Source organism: Pleurodeles waltl, chromosome 4_1, assembly GCF_031143425.1.
Source record: "Pleurodeles waltl isolate 20211129_DDA chromosome 4_1, aPleWal1.hap1.20221129, whole genome shotgun sequence".
NCBI lineage: Eukaryota > Metazoa > Chordata > Amphibia > Caudata > Salamandridae > Pleurodeles > Pleurodeles waltl.
Genome location: NC_090442.1, coordinates 352,547,411 through 352,567,704, shown reverse-complemented (window position 1 = coordinate 352,567,704; position 20,294 = coordinate 352,547,411). Strand labels below are relative to the sequence as shown.

At 50.2% G+C, this 20,294-nt stretch overlaps 1 protein-coding gene across 2 annotated transcripts in view; it reads right to left on the bottom strand.

Annotated features, from left to right (window-relative positions):
* PIK3C2G (phosphatidylinositol-4-phosphate 3-kinase catalytic subunit type 2 gamma) overlaps nucleotides 1-20,294 on the bottom strand; it is a 2,001,768-nt gene that overhangs the window by 544,605 nt on the left and 1,436,869 nt on the right. For both annotated transcript variants that reach the window (XM_069228485.1, XM_069228486.1), the window contains exon 22: nucleotides 17,174-17,303. In XM_069228485.1, the coding sequence (XP_069084586.1) occupies nucleotides 17,174-17,303 (130 nt within the window). The remainder of the gene's footprint in view (nucleotides 1-17,173; nucleotides 17,304-20,294) is intronic.

The following is a 20,294-nucleotide window of genomic DNA, read 5'->3' as shown; positions in this document are numbered from 1 at the left end:
GGGCTGTGGTCAAAGTTCTGGCTGCAACGCTGGCACTGCGTCGATCTCCACTTGGGAAGCCTGGCTGGGTCATTCCAGTTCGGCAATGCAGTGATTTTCTCACTGCTGGGTAGGCGGAGCGTCGATTCCGGCAGGTAGTGTGCGTAAATTTTTGCAGCACAAGGAGTTTCTTTGCAGAGATTAAGGGGGTCATTACAACATTGGTGGAAAAAGCCGCTTACCGCCGTGCAGAAGACCGCCAATACACCACCGCAGCCGTGGAATTCCGCCACGGTCATTATGACCCACAGCTCTGAATCCGCCATAATCCAGACACCCACACAAGCCCGCCACACCAAAGGTCAGTGATAAACTGGCGATAACAAAACCTCCACCGTCACGCCAACCTGAATATGCGCACACTATCACGACCCATGAATCCACGCGGCGGTCTTTCAACCGCGGTATTCCATTGGCGGTACACACCGCCGCGCTCAAAATACACACACATTTACAAAACACATCCACATTGGACAAATCGAAATACACACCTGATACACATACACACACCACTCCCACACACCCAATACAATATAAAACACACACCCACATCACCCACAAACCCTTACGTCAACAATTGCGACTGAGGGCCAGAGAGAGACACCACCATCTACAAACTAGCATCCACAGGCACTCCAAACCACCACTCACACAACATCCACGCACCTCACACAACACACCTCTAAATATCACCCCACACATCACAACACACCCCACCCCACACATCACCCACACCACCCCATGGCACCGCAAAGACACCCAGGTTCTCTGAGAAGGAGCTCAGGGTCATGGTGAAGGAAATCATCCGGGTAGAACCACAGCTATTCGGATCACAGGTGCAGCACACCACAATAGCTAGGAAGATGGAGCTATGGCGATGAATCGTGGACAGGGTCAATGCAGTGGGACAACACCCAAGAACTAGGCATGACATCAGGAAGAGGTGGAACGACCTACGGGGGAAGGTGCGTTCCGTGGTCTCAAGACACCACATCGCGGTTCAGAGGACTGGTGGCGGACCCCCACCTCCTCCCCACAACTAACATGGGAGGAGCAGGTCTTGGCTATAGTGCATCCTGAGGGCCTCGCAGGAGTAGCTGGAGGAATGGACTCTGGTAAGTAAAATCTTAACTATTACATCCCCCACCCACCTGCATGCTATCACATACCCCCACCCTCGCCCTCACCCCCATCACTCCAACTCCTCACATGTGTCCCAATATCACAAACCACACATCCCAAACTCAAACCTTGCATGTAACACCAAAGCATGGACACCCATCACCAATGCAAGGCCACTACACATACCCATACACCCCCCTAAACCATTATCACACAAGGTCCTACACAGGAAAGCAACCACTGGGGTACACGGTCACCCACCCATTGCACACCATGGCACACACAGATGCAATAATCATGCCTTTACACCCCTGCAGGACCCCTACCCAACATCACTGGATAGGAGGGTCCAGAATTGTCCACTTCACCCACAGAAGAGGCCCACAGTGATGACAGCAGCTCTGTCCAATTGGATCTAGATGACCAGCCCGACCCATCTGGGACCGCAGGACAGTTGGTTTCCCTCACACTGGCACAGGCCACTACAGAGCTTACCCCCTCTGGAAACACCAGCACAGCTCCCACCTAGCGGGCCCATACCTCTGTCCCCAGGACACATCAATCAGCAGTGTGTCCACCACTACAGGGAACCCAGGCTAACCCACCACCCCAACAACACCAGGGACCTGGGGGCAGTGGTAGTGGGCACACGGTTCAGGGGACAGAGCCCCATGAACACAGGGGAACTGGGAGGGCTGCTGTGCGACAGGGGTAGGACAGGCCCAGGGAACCCACTCTCCACAAGGCCCTCTCCAACATCGTGGGAGCCTACCACCATTCCCTGGAGATGATGGCAACGGTACTGGCCAAGTTTCAGGAGACCCAGTGTCTGCAGGAGGAACAGTATTTGGGCTTCAGGGAGGAACTAACATCCATCAATTCCACCCTGGGCACCATTGAAGGGGTGCTGAAGGAACTTGTCAACACCAGGAGGGACACTGTGGCACAACAAGGGGCCCCTGACACTAACCTGGACGATGAACTGCCCACCACCTCCGCTGACGCTAGTGGACAGGAGGCACCGCCACAGGACCACCACACCAGCACCCCACCCGCTGCAGATGGAGAACCACCTTGCAAATGGTCCCTGAGATCCAGGACAAAGACAGAGAACAATGCCAAGACCCTAGCCAAGAAATGAGACCACCCTGATTGTCATCCTTCTGTCCCACTTTGTCACCCTGTCCATACTTAAACTGGCCCAGCTCCACTTCCTATACCCCTTTGGAAAATGCACCTGTGACACTAATAGACTGGACTCTGCCATGAACATTCCTCCACCATCACCCCTGACCATTTTACAACCCCCTCCACTATTGAGCACTTAAATCAAAAAACAATCTGGAGTCAGTCTGTGCTTTCGAAAATGTGTATTTGCAATAACAGTGGCAAAATGGTATATCAAATGTAATGTCAACATACCTATGTCAGACAGCTCTAGTCAATGCGGAAACAAAGCAGATGTCACACAGTGGGACCCACATCTATGAAATTGTAAGGGAAAGTGACAACTCAGTGACCATACACTCGGTGAAAATGACAGACAGATGAGAGGTAGTAGAATTAAATCAGATGTAGCAGGCTGTGTTGTCTTCTTACCTGTGTCTCACTGGAAGTATTGCAGGATCACCATGTTCCTGTTGTCTATGTCCTCTTCTTCTGCTTCCTCATCTTCAATGTCCACAGGCTCCACAGCTGCCACAACTCCTCCATCTGGACAATCCTCCTGCAGAAAAGGCACCTGTTGTGGCAAAGCCAAGTTGTGAAGCATACGGCAGGCCACGATGATCTGGCACACCTTCTTCGGTGAGTAGAATAGGGAACCACCTGTCATATGGAGGCACCGGAACCTGGCCTTCAGGAGGCCGAAGGCCCTCTCTATAACCCTCCTAGTTCGCCCATGGGCCTCATTGTAGCGTTCCTCTGCCCTTGTCCTGGGATTCCTCACTGGGGTCGGTAGCCATGACAGGTTGGGGTAACCAGAGTCACCTGCAAATGGCGAGGGACAACTGTTAGACACACACTAACTCACAGGGACATCCCCAGACAACTATTCACACTGTATTGGGTCCATGTCCTCACCTAATAGCCACACACAGTGCCTCTGGAGTTGCCCCATCACATAAGGGATGCCGCTATTCTGCAGGATGTAAGCGTCATACAGTGAGACAGGGAATTTGGCATTCACATGGGAGATGTACTGGTCTGCCAAACACACCATCTGCACATTCATCGAATGGTAACTCTTCCGGTTTCTGTACACCTGTTCACTCCCGTGGGGGGACTAAGGCCACATGTGTCCCATCAATGGCACGTATGATGTTGGGGATATGTCCCAGGGCACAGAAATCACCTTTCACTGTAGGCAAATAATCCACCTGAGGGAAAACGATGTAGCTGCGCATGTGTTTCAGCAGGGCAGACAACACTCTGGACAACACGTTGGAAAACATAGGCTGGGACATCCCTGATGCAATGGCCAGTGTAGTTTGAAATGACCCACTTGCTAGGAAATGGAGTACTGACAGCACCTGCACTTGAGGGAGGGGGGTTCCTGTGGGATGGCGGATAGCTGACATCAGGTCTGGCTCCAACTGGGCACACAGTTCCTGGATTGTGGCACGATCAAGTCTTTAGGTGATGATCACATGTCGCTTCTCCATTGTCGACAGGTCCACCAGCGGTCTGTACACCGGAGGATGCCGCCATCTCCTCACATCCCTCAGCGGACGGTGCCTATGTAGAACAGCGAGCAGAGAGTCAACCAACTCGGAGGTACGTAAACACAGCTTACTCTGAAATATTAGCAAATCGACATATGCGTGTATGAGTGTTTAGGCAAGGCCTAGATATGTGTGACGCAGTCCAAAATAATGGCATATGGGCCCATGAAATGGCGGCTGCCTGACCTGTAAAGTGGGACAATAGGATATGAGGTAACTGCGCTGGCGTTGTACACCGTCACAGTAGGTGGTCGAAGACCGCGGCGCAATCCTGCATTGGTTAACATTGGACCCTATGGGTCCCAGGAGCCAATGTCGATGTACGCCGGCCGTGACATTACGCACCGCCGCGGACCTGACCGCCATTTTCTCTCTGTTCAATCACTTGATACCTGATCTTCGACAGGAGAGGACCTACACTGCAAGTGCTGCTGTGACCTCAGTCTGGAAGAGACAATGGCTTGTGTGTCTGGGGAAAGGGCCCCTGCCTTCAGCATGGAGGAGTTGGAGAAACTTGTGGATGGGATCCTCCCCCAGTACACGCTACTCTACGGTCCTCCAGACAAACAGGTAAGTACACTGTGAGCATGCTGTATGGGCAATGCCTGTGTGAAGTTGTGAATGAAAGATAGGGGGGGGTTGAGAATGAGGCTGGTATGAAACGACAGTGAGTGCATGTGCGTCATGGCAAGTGTGGGGATGCGGGCCAATTACTGTGACGGTGCGGACGGTAATAACTTACCTTTTTCCCCTGTACTATTCCTGTAGGTCAGCGCCCACCAGAAGAAGGACATTTGGCATGCCATGGCCTAGGAAGTCCGGACCCTGGGGGTCTACCACAGATGGAGCACCCACTGCCGGAAAAGATGGGAGGACATTCGCCGCTGGAGCAAGAAGACGGCGGAGGCCCAGCTGGGGATGGCCTCCCAACGTGGAAGGGGTGCCCGTCGCACCACGAACCCCCTGATGTTCAGGATCCTGGCGGTGGCGTATCCGGAGTTGGATGGGCGCTTGAGGGCATCACAGCAGCCACAAGGGGGTGAGTGCACTCTCATTCTGTTGATTCAGTGCGCATTGTAGGTGTTTGGGTGGGGGAGGTGGGCTGTGGGTTCCCCTAGGCCACGGCGAGTTTAGTAGGCAAGGACCCTTCCTTAGGTCAGGCCCTGTGGCACCCCACCCCACCTGTGTACAGTGCCAACTACACCTAGTCAGGCTCCTGTGACATCCATGTGTGCAGCAATCAGGCATAGCCTTGTAACCCATGTCCCTGGGACTGAATAGGGAACTCCAAGTGCGCAGCGTAGTGTAGGGGGCTTCTGTGTCTGTAGTGTCCGCCAACTGTAGCGGTACTGCATGCACTCAACATGTCTTTCTTCTGTCTTCCCCCCCCTTTTTGTGGTCTCCCTGTTCTTGTGTGCATTAGCATCAGCAGGCGGAGGAGCAGTGCCAGCGGAGCAGGAGGGAGCTGCATCCCACATGGCCCTGGAGGGTGACACTACGGAGTCTTAATTTACCAGTGGGACGGAGGGCGAGGGGAGCTCCACGGCGGGGACAGAAGCTGACACCAGCAATACGGACTCCTCCTCTGATGGGAGCTCCCTTGTGGTGGTGGGCCCATCTGTGCCCCCCGCATCTACAGGTACAGCTGCCGCCCCCCCTACCAGCACTGCCCTCCTAGCAGCCCCTCAGCGTGTGTCCCGTGCCCGCTCACCCAGGAGGGTGGGCATCTCCTTCGCCCCAGGCACCTCAGCCCCTGTCCCGGTCACCCCTGCTACCCTCAGTGAGGAGGCCATTAACCTCCTCAGGTCCATCACTGTTGGGCAGTCTACCATTTTAAATGCCATCCAGGGTGTAGAGAGGCAGTTGCAACAAACCAATGCATACCTGGAGGGCATTCACTCTGGTCAGGTAGCCCATCAGTGAGCTTTTCATACTCTGGCCTCAGCACTGATGGCAGCCATTGTCCCTGTCTTTAGCCTCCCCCCTCCAACTTCCTCCACCCAGACCCAAACCCCTGTACCTCAGCCTATCCCAAGCACACCATCAGACCAGCACGCACACACCTCAACACACAAGGGAAGCTCTGGCAAACATAAGCACCACACATCCCACAGGCACTCACGAAAGCATCACACACATGCAGACACACCAACATCCACTGTGTCCCCCTCCTCCTCGTCTCCCTCCTCCCTCCCTCATCTCCACTCACACCTACATCCTCAGCCACTACGTCAATCACCAGCACACCCACCACCACAACCCGCTCACATGCAGTCACCAACCCCACCACCATTCACACGTCCCCTGTGTCCCTTCCCAGTGTGTCTGTGAGGCCACCTCCCAAGGTACACAAACGCAGCCACACACCCACCCAACAGCCATCCACCTCACGACAGCCTCCAGCCCATGCACCTTCACCCAAAGTCACCAAACGTACACCTCCAACAACCACTACCTGTAACGCCGCGTTCAGACACAGCGTCTCTTTCTGTCCTTGCGGATGGAACGCGCTACCGATACTCGGAGCGCCGTTCCCCGCGTTTTTTGACTACACATTCTGGGAAGCATATATTTCGCTCCCAGTTGTGCTACACTTACTTTTAGCCTTGTTTTCTTCTTTTTGTTGTCAGTGGGTTTGTCTGGTCTTTTTACCTCTCCCTGTCCATGTTGTGTCCATCTTGTCTTTTCGTGTTTTTGTCCCAGCATGCTCTGTTTTTCTTTTATACTACTTTCTTTTCAAGATGGTGTTCTTTCCTTTTCCTGTGATGTCACTTCCCTTTTCTCAGTATATAAGTCAGTCAGTCTTGTTCCACCTTGCGTTGCAAACACTTCCTTCTGGTTGTGCTGTTCGCTCCTGTTCTTTGTTCCTGCTTTTTGCCTTGGGAGATTTTTGCCTGTTCTTTGTTCTTGCTTTTTGCCTTGGGAGATTTTTGCCTATTTTTGTCTCCTGTTGTTTAGTCATGTTTTTCTTCAGGGGTTCCTGTTTGGGTTTTTTTCCCCCAGTGTTGGGGTTTTTTCCCTCTGAGACGACTCCTTGAGGGTACGGTCTGCTTTGGCGTAGCCTGTCAAGCGGCACCGTGGCTACTAGAAGGGGTCGCCCTTATCTGGGAGTATCCAGAACCTGTTGAAGACATGGGGGGTCATTACAACCCTGGCGGACGGCGGAGAAGCAGCAGTCTTACCGCCAACAGGCTGGCGGTAAAAATTTTGCAAATATGACAATGGCGGTTACCGCCATGGTCATCCGCCACTTATCCGTTCCGCCCCCCATGTCTTCTACAGGTTCTGGATACTCCCAGATAAGGGAGACCCCTTCTAGTAGAATTCCTTCCCTGGCACTGATAGGGGTCTACCCCACCCCCCACCCCCACCAGAGTCCTTCCCCTACACCCCCCACCACCCCTACAACCCCCCAAAGGTGGCAGGAACCCCCTCCCCACCCCAACCCCCAACATCACATCACACATACACAGCCGACACGCACGCAGGCACCACAAACACACATACCCGCATGCACATCAACATACATGCGAACATCCACACACAGTCATACACGCACACCCACATTTAGACATAAACGCACACATCCATACAGACATACATACATACACGCACTCATTTCCAAACACACAACACCCCTGCAAGCACTCAGACACCCCCTCTACATGCACACATGCACACCCCCATGCACCCACACAACACACAACACCCCCCCCCCCCTAACGGATGATCAACTTACCTGGTCCGTTGATCCTCTGAGAGGGGACGGGATCCATGGAGGCAGCTCCGCCGCCACCACACCGTCACCAGAATACCGCCACGCCGAATCACAGGACGTGATTCGGTGGGCGGTGTTCTGTTGACGTGGCGGTGGAGGTGGAGCAACCTACACTTCCCCCCCCGCCTGCCAGTATGGCTGCTGGCGGTTCGCCATCCGAAAAAGGACGAAGAGCTGCCAGCAGTCATAATACGCCGAGTGGAAAACCGCCACCACTGGGGGTCTTCAGCTCGGCGGTATTTTCAAAAGACCGCCGAGGTCAAAATGACCTCCTTGGTGTATTCGACAACCCGGAATCCAGAGGTGAGAAGTCCAGCGCAGTACGTAACACTACCTCTTCCTCCACTCCCAAACCCCCTCCATTTACCCGTCCCAGTGTTCCTAAGAAGCTTTTCCTGTCCAAACATGACCTCTTTCCCTCACCTCCCCCGCCCCTTCAGTCTCCTAGGGCCCGACTCTCCAGGTCTCAACCCATCACCTCAGCCACAATATCTGCGGGACCAGTGGTGCCAGTGGTCACGGGCTTCTGGAGTGCACCAGGCAGCAGGGCAGCCAGTGTGGCAAGGAGCCAGAGTACGGACAGTCCCCCACCTGTAAAGCATAAAAAGTTGGCCAGTGCCCGGCAGGAAAGGGGAAAGAAATCAGCCACCAAAGCCGCTCCCAGGGGTACAGTTGGGTGTGTGGAGACAGCTGCGCCACCATCCAAGGTGGGGAAGGGGCACAGTAAAACCGGTAAGTCTGGGAAGATCTGCACAGCGGACAAGACCGCCACCAGCCCTGCTGCCCAGGACACCACCGTCAGCAGCACCGCTGTCCAGGACACCGCCGCCACCAGCCCCGCTGCACAGGACACCGCCGCCAGCAGCACCGCAGGCCAGTAAGCGCCAATGATTCCAACACTACTGATGCTGCCACGGGCAGGATGAAGCACTCTGGGCACAAAGCCCCCTCCAGAACCAGTGGAGAACAGCATCCACTACCCCAGTCCTTGGCAGGATGAAGCACTCTGGGCACAAAGCCCCCTCCAGAACCAGTGGAGAACAGCATCCAGTCACACAGTCCTTGGCAGGATGAAACACTCTGGGCACAAAGCCCCCTCTAGAACCAGTGAAGACAGACATCCACTACCTCTGTCCTTGGCAGGATGAAGCACTCTGGGCACAAAGCCCCCTCCAGAACCAGTGGAGAACAGCGTCCACTACCCGAGTCCTTGGCAGGATGAAGCACTCTAGGCACAAAGCCCCCTCCAGAACCAGTGGAGAACAGCATCCAGTCACACAGACCTTGGAAGGATGAAGCACTCTGGGCACAAAGCCCCCTCCAGAAACCAGTGGAGAATGTTATCCACTTGAGAGACTGTGGCTTTGCACTCCCCAGGATTGAACAGTGGGCAAACCACCCACTGTAGAGACTTGAGAGACTGGCTTTGCACTCCCCAGGATATAGCAGTGGGCAAACCACCCACTGTAGAGACTTGAGAGACTGTGGCTTTGCACTCCCCAGGATTGAATAGTGGGCATGGAGCCCCCTGGTGGATCTGGCGTTGTGCACTCATCCGGCTCAGGTTCCCCCCACTCCCTTCCCCCTGAGGTGCCTGTTTTATTTCTATCTGATGCCCCAGCAGTATTCTCTCCGCCTTGTTCGGGTATTGAGTGTGGGCCTCGCCCATGCCTTTTGGGCCCTGTGGTCCATGGACTATGATAGTGGAATACCTTGGATTTGGTGAGTGTTTTCCCTTCCAAGTCCTTCTTCCGCTGTGTTTTTGTCTGCGGTGTATCTGCCCCCGTAAAGGTGGCAGATTGGTGGCTTGTAATAATGTGGGCGGTACATTGTCTTCCGCCTGTCTGTTGGTGGTTACCGCTGCGGTGTTTGTTTGTACCGCCTTGGCGATTGGAGTGTTAAAGTGGCTGTCTATGTTGGCGGTTTCCGCCACGGTCGTAATTCCATTTTTTTTCCGCTGGCCTGTTGGCGGTTTTACCGCCGCTTTAACACCATCCACCAGGGTTGTAATGACCACCTATGTCTTTTTGGCCCTGCGACTTCAGGAACAGGAGGTAAACTCAACCTAAGTCCTTGAAGAACACTTCTCAACACTTCTCAGCAGAGCCAGAGGCCAGCAAGGCAGCAGGGCAACAGCTAGGCAGCAGGCCTTCACAGCAAAGCAGTCCAGGTGAGTCCTTTGGGGAGCCAGGCAGCTTCTCTTGGAAGATTGCAGGTTCTGGTGTAGAGTGTCTTTCCCAAGAAATGACTGAGTTGGTAGGGTAAAGGGACCCAGTTTATATACCCAAAAGTGCCCTTGAAGTGGGGGAGACTTCAAAGAGTGGTTTTGAAGTGCACAAAGTCCCTTTTCAGTACAAGCCTGTCTGCCAGGGTGCCAGTAGGGGGTTTAGCAGTCCATTTTGTGAGGGCAGGCCACTGTCCTTTGAAATGTAAGTGTCAGGCCCTCCACCCTTCTAGCCCAGAAAGACCCATTCAATACGCAAATGTGTGCAGGTTTGACTGAGCATCCTGTGTTTGTGGTTGTCTGGATGAAATGCACAAGGGAGCTGTCAATCAGCCCAGCCCAGACGTGGATTGGAGACAGGCTGTAAGGCACAGAAGGATTTTTAAGTGCAGAGAAATGCTCACTTTCTAAAAGTAGCATTGCTAAATTAGTAATATAAAATACAACCTCACTAGTCAGCAGTATTTAGTATTACCATTCTGGCCATACTAAATATGACCTGTCTACCCCTTTCTGATCAGAACCTATCGCTCAAACAGTATATGAGGGTAGCCCCAATGTTAGCCTATGAAAGGAGGAGGCCCCACAGTAGTGGAAAACAACTTTGGGTGTTTTCCACTACCAGGACATATAAAACACACAGGTATATGCACTGCCTTTTACTTACATAGTAACCTGCCCTGGGGGTTATCCAGGGCCTAGCTTAGGGGTGACTTATATGTAGAAAAAGGGGAGTTTCAGGCTTGGCAAGTACTTTTAAATGCCAAGTCGAAGGGCAGTGAAACTGCACACACAGGCCTTGCAATGGCAGGCCTGAGACTTGGTTAAGGGGCTACTTATGTGGGTGGCACAATCATGCTGCAGGCCCACTAGTAGCATTTAATTCACAGTCACTGGGCACATGCTTTGCACTTTAGTAGCGACTTAAAAGTAAATTAAATATGCAAATTGGGTATGAGCCAGTGTCACCATGTTTTAAGGGAAAGAGTATATGCACTTTAGCACCGATTGGCAGTGGTAAAGTGCGCAGAGTACTAAAACCAGCAAAAACAGTGTCAAAAAGTGGAGGGAGTCAGGCAAAACGTTAGGGGTGACAACCCTAAGGCTGTCATGTCTAACATATACTTATTGGCAATGCAGCGAGTTTGCCTACATCCCCGGATGTTGTAATCTCTGGCTCCCTCACCACCATACACACCCGACCCTGGTAATTCCTGGAGAAGATCTGTCATAGTTGTACCAACACCTGCTAAAGAAGATGACTCTGTTGCATCAGGCTTAAGAAAAAAGAAATGCTGATTATTTTGCCTGGGCTCAGTACAAGAACATTCCAGAGGAATTCTGATGCAGATGAATGAGGAATTCAGCGAGAGGGTCCATACATTTCTTTACTGTGCAGACAAAAGCGAACGCCTGCTGGTTACAAACAAACAGGTGAGAAATGCTGAAGATGATGAACAGAACTAAGCTCGGTCTTAATTACATCAAGGAGGAACTGAGAGCCATCCACCTCATGGTGGTGCAACATCAATGTGTTTTGGACTTAATCACTGCAATGGAGGGTTGGGTGTGTACCAAGATTGGTACTTCCTGCTGCAAGCAATGATACGGACAACAGGGCTCTGACTCTTGTCATCCAAGCATTGCACTATTTACAAAGAGGCATGCGTGAGGAGGGAGGTGCCCCTGAGAAATAGTGGTTAAAAAACTGGTTCTCCTGGCTCCATCAGTGGCTGATAGGCCTGTGTACGTAATTGTTTCGCATTTTTATATTATTGTTTTTGTGAGATTGTTTGCTGTAAAAACGCAGTCCTCAAATTGGATAGAATGCAAGTAACAAGGAAAGCAGTAATAGTCAAAAGTGAAGAAAAACAAACCTCCAACATATGTGACTGTCATGACATATGGGTTAGATAGTGTAGTTGAAAATTCAATTATGGGGGAATTATAATATTGAAAAAGTCGATGTGCACCATGATACATTCACACAAAAATTAAATTGCATCACTATTATCAAATACACCTGTCATGAAATCTCCATCACCCCTATGTGGTCAGGCAGGCTCTGAGACCTAAGCCTGAGGTTTACTAATTGACAGTTCACAGGTGGGGTCAGCACAGAGCCAGAAGACAAATGCGCGAACAGGACACTACAGTGGTCCCAGGAGATTGGCCCCAATAAAACATATGGCCAGAGGGGTGAGCACATTCTCAAAACACCATAAAGTCAGATGCCACATGAAGTTAGGAACACTCAGCCAATCAAAACACAGCACACCGTGATCAGGCATCCCTCATGCCAGATATCTAAACAGATTACCCACTGGCCCTTATTGTGTCCACGCAAGATCGAGGCCGATCTGGATTTGTTACCAGGGACCTTATTTACAGCTTCAAGGCAACTGCTCACCTTCTTCACCTAGAAAAGAATTCCGAAATGGTTTTACCGTGCTCAGAGAAATGTATAAAACATTGCTGAGATCAATTGTACTTTGAGACAGTACCCAGATCCCAGTACTGTAACTGTTCTCCTATCCGTTGTGTTTAAATAAACCAACTGTTCCTGTTTTGACAAATGACTCTTGTCTTCTGTTTTTTCAAGGTAAATTCACATTCGTTCAGCACCTTATCACAATTAATGCAAAGTAGCCATCAACTTGCACCTGGCCTGGGGCCAGTGCATTATTGAAAGATAGACCTTTCACTCTAACAGCAGCAACCAGCTTGCACTTCAAAAGCATATAGAGAATCTCCTGCAGGCAGGTGTAATGAATGGTTACACTTGCCTTGATAGGGGGGTGGTATATGGAACTCCAATTTCCCTCTTTAAGGGTAGCCCTTGAGTGTACACTTATAGTGCAGTAACTGAATGTGGCACACACTAAGGGTGTCCTCAACAGCTCTGCTCCCACATCTGTAATAAATTACAGGCATAAATGCAAAGTGTTTCCACACTTGTATGGAGGCAAGCCCCCATGCAAGTAAGGGAATGCCCCTTTCAGATAGCACTGGCACACACATTTAGTGCGACCTGGCCTGGTTCTGGCCTGGAGTCCACTTGGCTCCACCAGCCTGCCCCGTGCCCCTGATTCATCCGACTGCCGCCTGGACAGCAGTTCGAGGCCCTCCTCCACCCGAAGGCACCCGCCTGCGCCTCATCCCTGGTGCCTAGTGGTAGGCATCTCTGGTTTACTGTGTAAGTGATCATTTTGTGTTTTTGTATTTTTGTATTCCGTATATGCCGTTTATGTACTTTTTATTCTGTCGTTTTCTTCTGCCTTCTTTTGCATAGCCTTCTAATCCTCCTGTGACCCCTGCACCGCGCTTTTCTGCCCCCCTGCCCCCTCCTGTTCCTAACTCTCGCTTAGCCCTCTCTCCCCCACCTGTTTTTCTCACCTCCGGCCGGTCTCGGTTTCCCCTGCCGCTGCCTCCCCTGCGGCCCCACCCCCGCGCACACCCAGTGGCCCTCCCTCCCTCCTCCCAGCTACTCCACCCTCCCACCCCACCCTCTTAATGCCGGCCGCTGTGCAGAGCCACATGTGACTCCCTGACCTGGTTCTGGCCAGGAGTCCACTTGGCTCCACCAGCCTGCCCCCATGCCCCTGATCCATTCGTCTGCCGTGTGGACAGCAGTTTGAGACCCTCCTCCACCCTCAGGCACCCGCCTGCGCCTCATCCCTGGTGCCTAGTGGTAGGCATCTCCAGTTTACTTTGTAAGAGATCCTTTTGTGTTTCGTATATGCTGTTTATGTACTTTTTAATTCTGTATATGCCGTTTTCTTCTGCCTTCTTTTGCATAGCCTTCTTATCCTCCTGTGATCCCTGCACCATGCTTTTCTGCTCCCCTGCACCCTCCTGTTCCTTGCCTTCGCTTAGCTCTCTCTCCCCAACCATTTTTCTCACCTCCGGCTGGTCTCTGTTTCCCCTGCCGCTGACTCTCCTGCAACCCCGACACCGCGCACACCCATTGGCCCCCCCTCCCTCCTCCTGGCTACTCCACCCTCACACCCCACCCTCTTAATGGCGCGCGCGCGCAGCTGGCACGCTGCTGGTGCGCCAGAGGCGCACAGTGGCAAGCCCGTCTGTGCCTGGACCGTGCCCAGCACCGGCCCCTGTGGTCCACCCAGCCAAGACACCCCCAGACAACACTACACCACAAACACTCTCCACAACCCAGGACCACGCCCCACCTGCATCCAAACCAACCCCCCCCACACACAGGGACCCTTCACCTGCTACGCCTGCCGATTCTCCTGCTCCATCTTTCACACCTCCAACACCTACACGCTCCACACCAACCCCAGCGCCCCCACACCAAACACAACACCCCCAACGCAACAAACTCGCACACAGCCCCCACACCCCCAACAGGCCCCACCACAAAAAAAACACAACCTGAACACACTTCATGACAACACCACCACAACCCACAGCAACACCACAAGCCCCCACACCAACACCATCGCACAACACACCAACACCCCCTACAACCATCTCAACTGCTTATTCCCAAACACCCGCTCCCTACACAAACATGCCATATAACTCTGGGACCTCATCACATCACACTCACCTGACATCGTCTTCCTCACGGAAACCTGGACAAACCACTCATCTGAGCCCGACTTAGCCACAGCCACCCCTGATGGGCACAAACTCCAACACAAAGCCCGCCTAAACAAACCAGGAGGAGGCATCGCCATCCTGCACAAAGACACCATTAAGGTCACCACCAACACTCACGACACCCTCGACAGCGCAGAACACATGCACTTCCTAATCCACATAAACAACACCACCACCCTCAGAGGTACACTCGTTTACAGACCCCTAGGGCCATGCCCCCTTCTGTGACACCATTGCTGACACCATCAGCCCTCACGCACTCACCTTCATAGACTACATCCTCCTCCGTGACTTCAACTTTCACTTGGAGAACCCTCAAGACCACAACTCCTCATCCCGCCTAGACAACCTCACCAACCTCGGACTCAAACAACTGGTCACAGCACCCACCCACTCAGCAGGACACACACTAGACGCAATCTTCACTTCGAGCCAACAAATAACCTACACCCACACCACCCAACTCCACTGGACCGACCACCACTGCGTCCACTTCTCCTTCGCCAAACCCCCCACACACCATCACCAACACACCAAGCCCTACCGCATGTGGGACAAGATCCCGACAGAACTCCTGAACTCCCAACTGGTGCAGAAACCCTCCCACACCAATGACCCCAACACTGCGGCCCACAACCTCGCAAAGTGGATCACTACCTGCGCAGACTCACTCGCCCCCCATAGGAAAAAACATCACCACCCGCAACATCAAGAACGCCCCATGGTTCACCACTGGACTCCAAGCGCAAATGCCGCAAAGCAGAGAAAGCCTGGCAACAGGAACCCTCAACCACCAACTTATCCACACTCAAAACCTCCATTCGCAATCACCACCAACTCATACACACCACCAAAAGAGCATACTACAAGGAATGCATAGACAGCAACTCCCGCAACAGCAAAGAACTCTTCACCATCATTAACGAGCTCTCCAAATTCAAAGCCAGCAACATAGACCCCACGCACACACAACCCCTCTGCGACTCCCTCTCAAACCACTTCCGCCGCAAAATCCTAGACATACACAACAGTTTCATACCACACACTCCCACCACACACCCGTCCCACACAGACCCCATTCACCCCCCCCCCAACCTACTAATCACCTGGGCCCCATTCACCAACGAAGAAATGAAAAAACAATGAATTCCATCCACTCTGGATCCCCCTCCGACCCCTGCCCCCATCGCATTTACAACAAAGCCCGCCCAACCATCGCCCCCATGCTTCGCGACATAATCAACACCTCATTCTGCACCGCCACCTTCCCAGACCCCTGGAAGCATGCAGAAATCACCGTACTCCTAAAATAAAGCCCAAAGCTGACCCAGACGACCTCTCAAACTACCGCCCCATCTCTCTCCTTCCTTTCCCCGACAAAGTCGACGAGAAACTAATGAACACCCGCCTATCCCACTTCCTGGAGGAAAACAACACACTCGACCCCTCCCAGTCTGGGTTCCGCAAGAACCACAGCACGGAAACCGCCCTCATCGCATGTACTGACGACATCAGAACCAGAGTCAACAAGGGCCAGTCCATCGCACTCATCCTCCTGGACCTCGCCGCGGCCTTTGACACTGTCTGCCACCATACACTCTGCTCACACCTCCAAAACACAGGGATTCAACACAAAGCCCTAGACTGTCTCACCTCCTTCCTCACCAATAGAACCCAAAAAGTCCATCTCCCTCCCTTCCATTCCACTGCCACCAAAATCATCTGCGGAGTGCCCCAAGGGTCCTCCCTCAGCCCCACCCTTTTCAACATCTGCATTACCCCACTCCCCAACATCCTCCAACCACACGGAATCACCATCTTCTCCTATGCAGACGACACCCAACTCATCAACTCCCTTCACCGCAACCCTACTACCACCAAAACCAAACTCCACGCTGCACTCCTTGACACCGCCACTTGGATGACAGCAAACCACCTCAAGCTCAACTCCAACAAAACCGAAATAATCATGTTTGGCCCCAACAAGACCATATGGGATGACTCCTGGTGGCCCACCGCCCTAGGCTCCGCACCTACCCCCGCAACCTTGGCATCATCTTGGACCCTTCCCTCTCCATGACCCAGCAAATCAACGCCATCACCTCCTCCTGTTTCAACACACTCTGCACGCTGAAAAAAACCTTAAAATGGATTCCCATAGAGACCAGAAAGACCATCGCCCACACACTCATCAGCAGTCGGGTAGACTACAGTAACGCCCTCTATGCCGGCATCACACTCAAACTCAAACGCAATCTCCAGAGAATCCAGAACACAGCTAGTTTGGTTCTAAGCACATATGTTCTTACCTTAATTCTAAACTAAACACACATGCAACTCTACCGGATACATTATTCTTTCTTGTCTATCAGCCATCACAAGCAGGAAGTTATTCCTATGAATTAATCTCAAAGACTGGGTGGAACCTGCATCAATAACCTTTTTTTAGCCATCACACACAGTCACTGAATGACTGATGTGATGCACATTATATAATGCTCTAATTTGCCAGATTTTAAAGTCAGGCTATATGAAGAGATATTTAAATGACTTCAACATGGCATTTGTTAATTATGGTAATTGTCAATCCCTGCTACATTATGTGCAATTAACGTACTGCCACGTCACATTTTCAAAAAAGCAACAATAAACCATGTTAACCTTGTCCTTTTCCAGTTGACTGGCATTTATAGATGATCATACGCATGTCCAGTCCTTCCTGCATCCAGATCCTGTCCATGACTCTAATGATCTGAAGAACAAGCATATCCTGCCGAAGATCATCTCCTGCCTGCAAAACATACATTTAATTTGATATATTTAAAGACAACCATTTACAAAGTAGTTTTAATTTTTGCGCCAAGCCATGGCATTTTATTAAAGTAAAGCAATTGTCAAAATTATCTTAATATGCACGTCAAGTTAGTCATAAAAAAGGATAATGTCTCAAATTTGTACATATATTGAAATATTAGAAGACTTTTTCAAACCAATTAAAAATATATATTTTAAAATGATTCCTCACATTCAATTGTATTAAAATCAACTGTTTACATCTAGAAATAAACAAAGAGAACTTAATATTTTAACGAAGTCACTTCAAGCCTAGATAAATTATCAGAATTATTTCACTCATATCAAGAATGTTTCATTTAGTTGAAAATCAATGCAGGGAAACATCCCTCTATTATTATAGTTCTATGATATCAGATAACATATCCCTGCATCCTTAAAAAGTCAAAGAGAAAAAGGGCAAATAAACAACTTGGGTAATCAAAAATTTTATTCTGTAGAAAGGTTAGACATTTTCAATGAATTTATGTTGAGTGGTGTGAGCATAATCCTTTAACATTGTGAAAAGCAGTCTATACTATTTGAATTATGATAGGTCTGATAGTAGAGGTAAGCTAAACAGTTCAATATAATAACCAGTTGTGGTTTTCATGCAATACATATAATTTTCCTTACAAATAATTTAAACATTGATCCCTGAGGAAAAGATGTGGAGCCCTACTCTACAAACTGTTTGTTCCAGACTATTCTTTACTGACTATTCCTAAACCCTTTATGATCTGACCATTCCACCACTGAGCAAACACCTGATAATAAGTAGTCAATATGACAAGTACTCTGAGGAACCTTTTGGTTGGCTCATCCCCTTCACCACAATGATAGCTTCCTCCTTTGTGGAGGCATCACAAACCATAAGTAGGAATGGAAAAACCCTCCTTATTCGAATGACATCCCATCTTTCTTCAGTACGCACCTCAAAATGAAATATCCATCATATTATCTTCATCTTGAGTTGGGTTAAGTCAGCATCCTCAAAAGATTCAATCACATCTTTCAGTAAATCACTGCTCTCACACCCACCAAAGGAAATGTGAGGCATCTCCCCTCAATGGCTCTAGCACAGCCCAGTGCATCAGGGAGTTAATGCTGCCAGAGCTGGTTCAACATAGTGGTCTCAATAAATGGAAGTATATGGTATGTAAATACCACAACACTTTCTGATTGGTAGCAGAGCACTGTACAGGATCCAAGGCAAGGACACAATCAATGTGGAACTGGAGAAGTAGCTGAACTCTAAAAGCAAAAGTGGACTGCAAATTTATCATGATGTTAAATTTTGCACTTCTCTATTTTCAGTCTGATGGTGTCTTGTCTGTGAATGTGTTGAGAGTTGCCAGAATTGATGAGCCTATCAGCAAGATAGTCAGGGGTGCCCGTTGTTGAGGCCTTGAAGAGGATGCAAATTCTTTTAAATATGGTGTTGGCTAGCTATAATAGCCAACACCATCAAGCAGTGGAGTTCCATCAGGTTGGCCTTAAAAGGTCATATTTTTTCAGACTCTTAATGAGGCATTTTGCTACATGCCTTAAGGCAGCCTCAATGAGGAGTCTTGGAGGCTGTGGAGTAGGGAATAACTACCTTTTATTTCCAAAACTGTAAAACTTAATGGCTTGCAGTCAGAGCCCTACATCCCCATCTGCACATCACGTCTGCACAAAGTGTATTCTAAGCCCTACAGCCACACCCAGATTCTGAAACACCATCTTTTTCAGTAGGGTCACAAACGGTGCCTGCTTAGTTGTAGTGTCTGAGACAAAAACTGTCATGTCTATTTTAAATGTTACTCAACAAAAATCAAAGACTCTGGAAACAAATTAATAGAAGAGGAATGCTAGGCACCTCACTAAATTGCCCACTTTGACTATTTTTATGAATGTATAGCAACCAAGGTTATCTTGTTGTACAATAATTTGCAAGGGAATTCCACCTCTTCTGAAGGTTCTAATGCATTGTTTTGAACAACAGTGATGTGGCTAATAAAACTTAGGGGCATATTTACAAGCCCCTACCACTGTCTTGTGCTGCCCTAGCATCCTTGTTTTTAACACTAAAGCAGGATTAAGGAGCCATTCCCCTGAGCCATATATACAAAGTGGTGCAATGCATGCACTGCACCACTTTGTAATCCCTGGCCACATTATGCCTGTGCCAGGCATAATGTATGCAAGGGAGGCCCGAAAAAATGGTGCAGTGAAATTTACAAGATTTCACTGCATAATTGTTTCTGTCATTTTTTTAACACCTGCTCAAGGCAGGCATTAATGTGACGCTCCCACATTGGTCTATGGGCCTCCCTGTGCTTTGCTGCACTAACGTCCCAAATTTTGGCGCAAGTGCAGCAAAGCACCACAACAGCACCAAAAATGTTGGTGCTGTTGTGGTAACGACCGCCATGGTGCACCATATTGTAAATGCGGTGCAACCATGGTGTCAGGGGGCGCAGGGGGATGCAAGAAAAGTGGCGCATTGGGACCAATGTGCCACTTTCTTGTAACTATGCCCATTAGTGTATTGAGAAATCATAGGCAAACATGGAATCATTTTAAACACATGACACCACACCTTTATTGAAGGCCTGTTTATTTTCCACAGATAAATACTGTTGCTAGGGTTCTATTAGCAGAGACCATCCATATTAGAAAACCAACTTCAACACATATAATATTCTTTGTTGGACCCATACTTAACACGTGCAAAGCTGCTTTGACTTGAGGAATTGTGGAAATAGACGTTGGGATAAAATTAGTTAACCAGGGATTTTGCTTATTTTTCTTTTCATTTTAGATCTAGACAAAAACAACTTAACTCAGGAAGGTTGTTGCGCACCAGGGCACCATACAAGTACACCTCCTGGTGTTTATTTTATGTAATCTGTCCCAAAAATCCAAAAATACATTGTCAGATACCAAGATAGGCTGAAAAACCAGA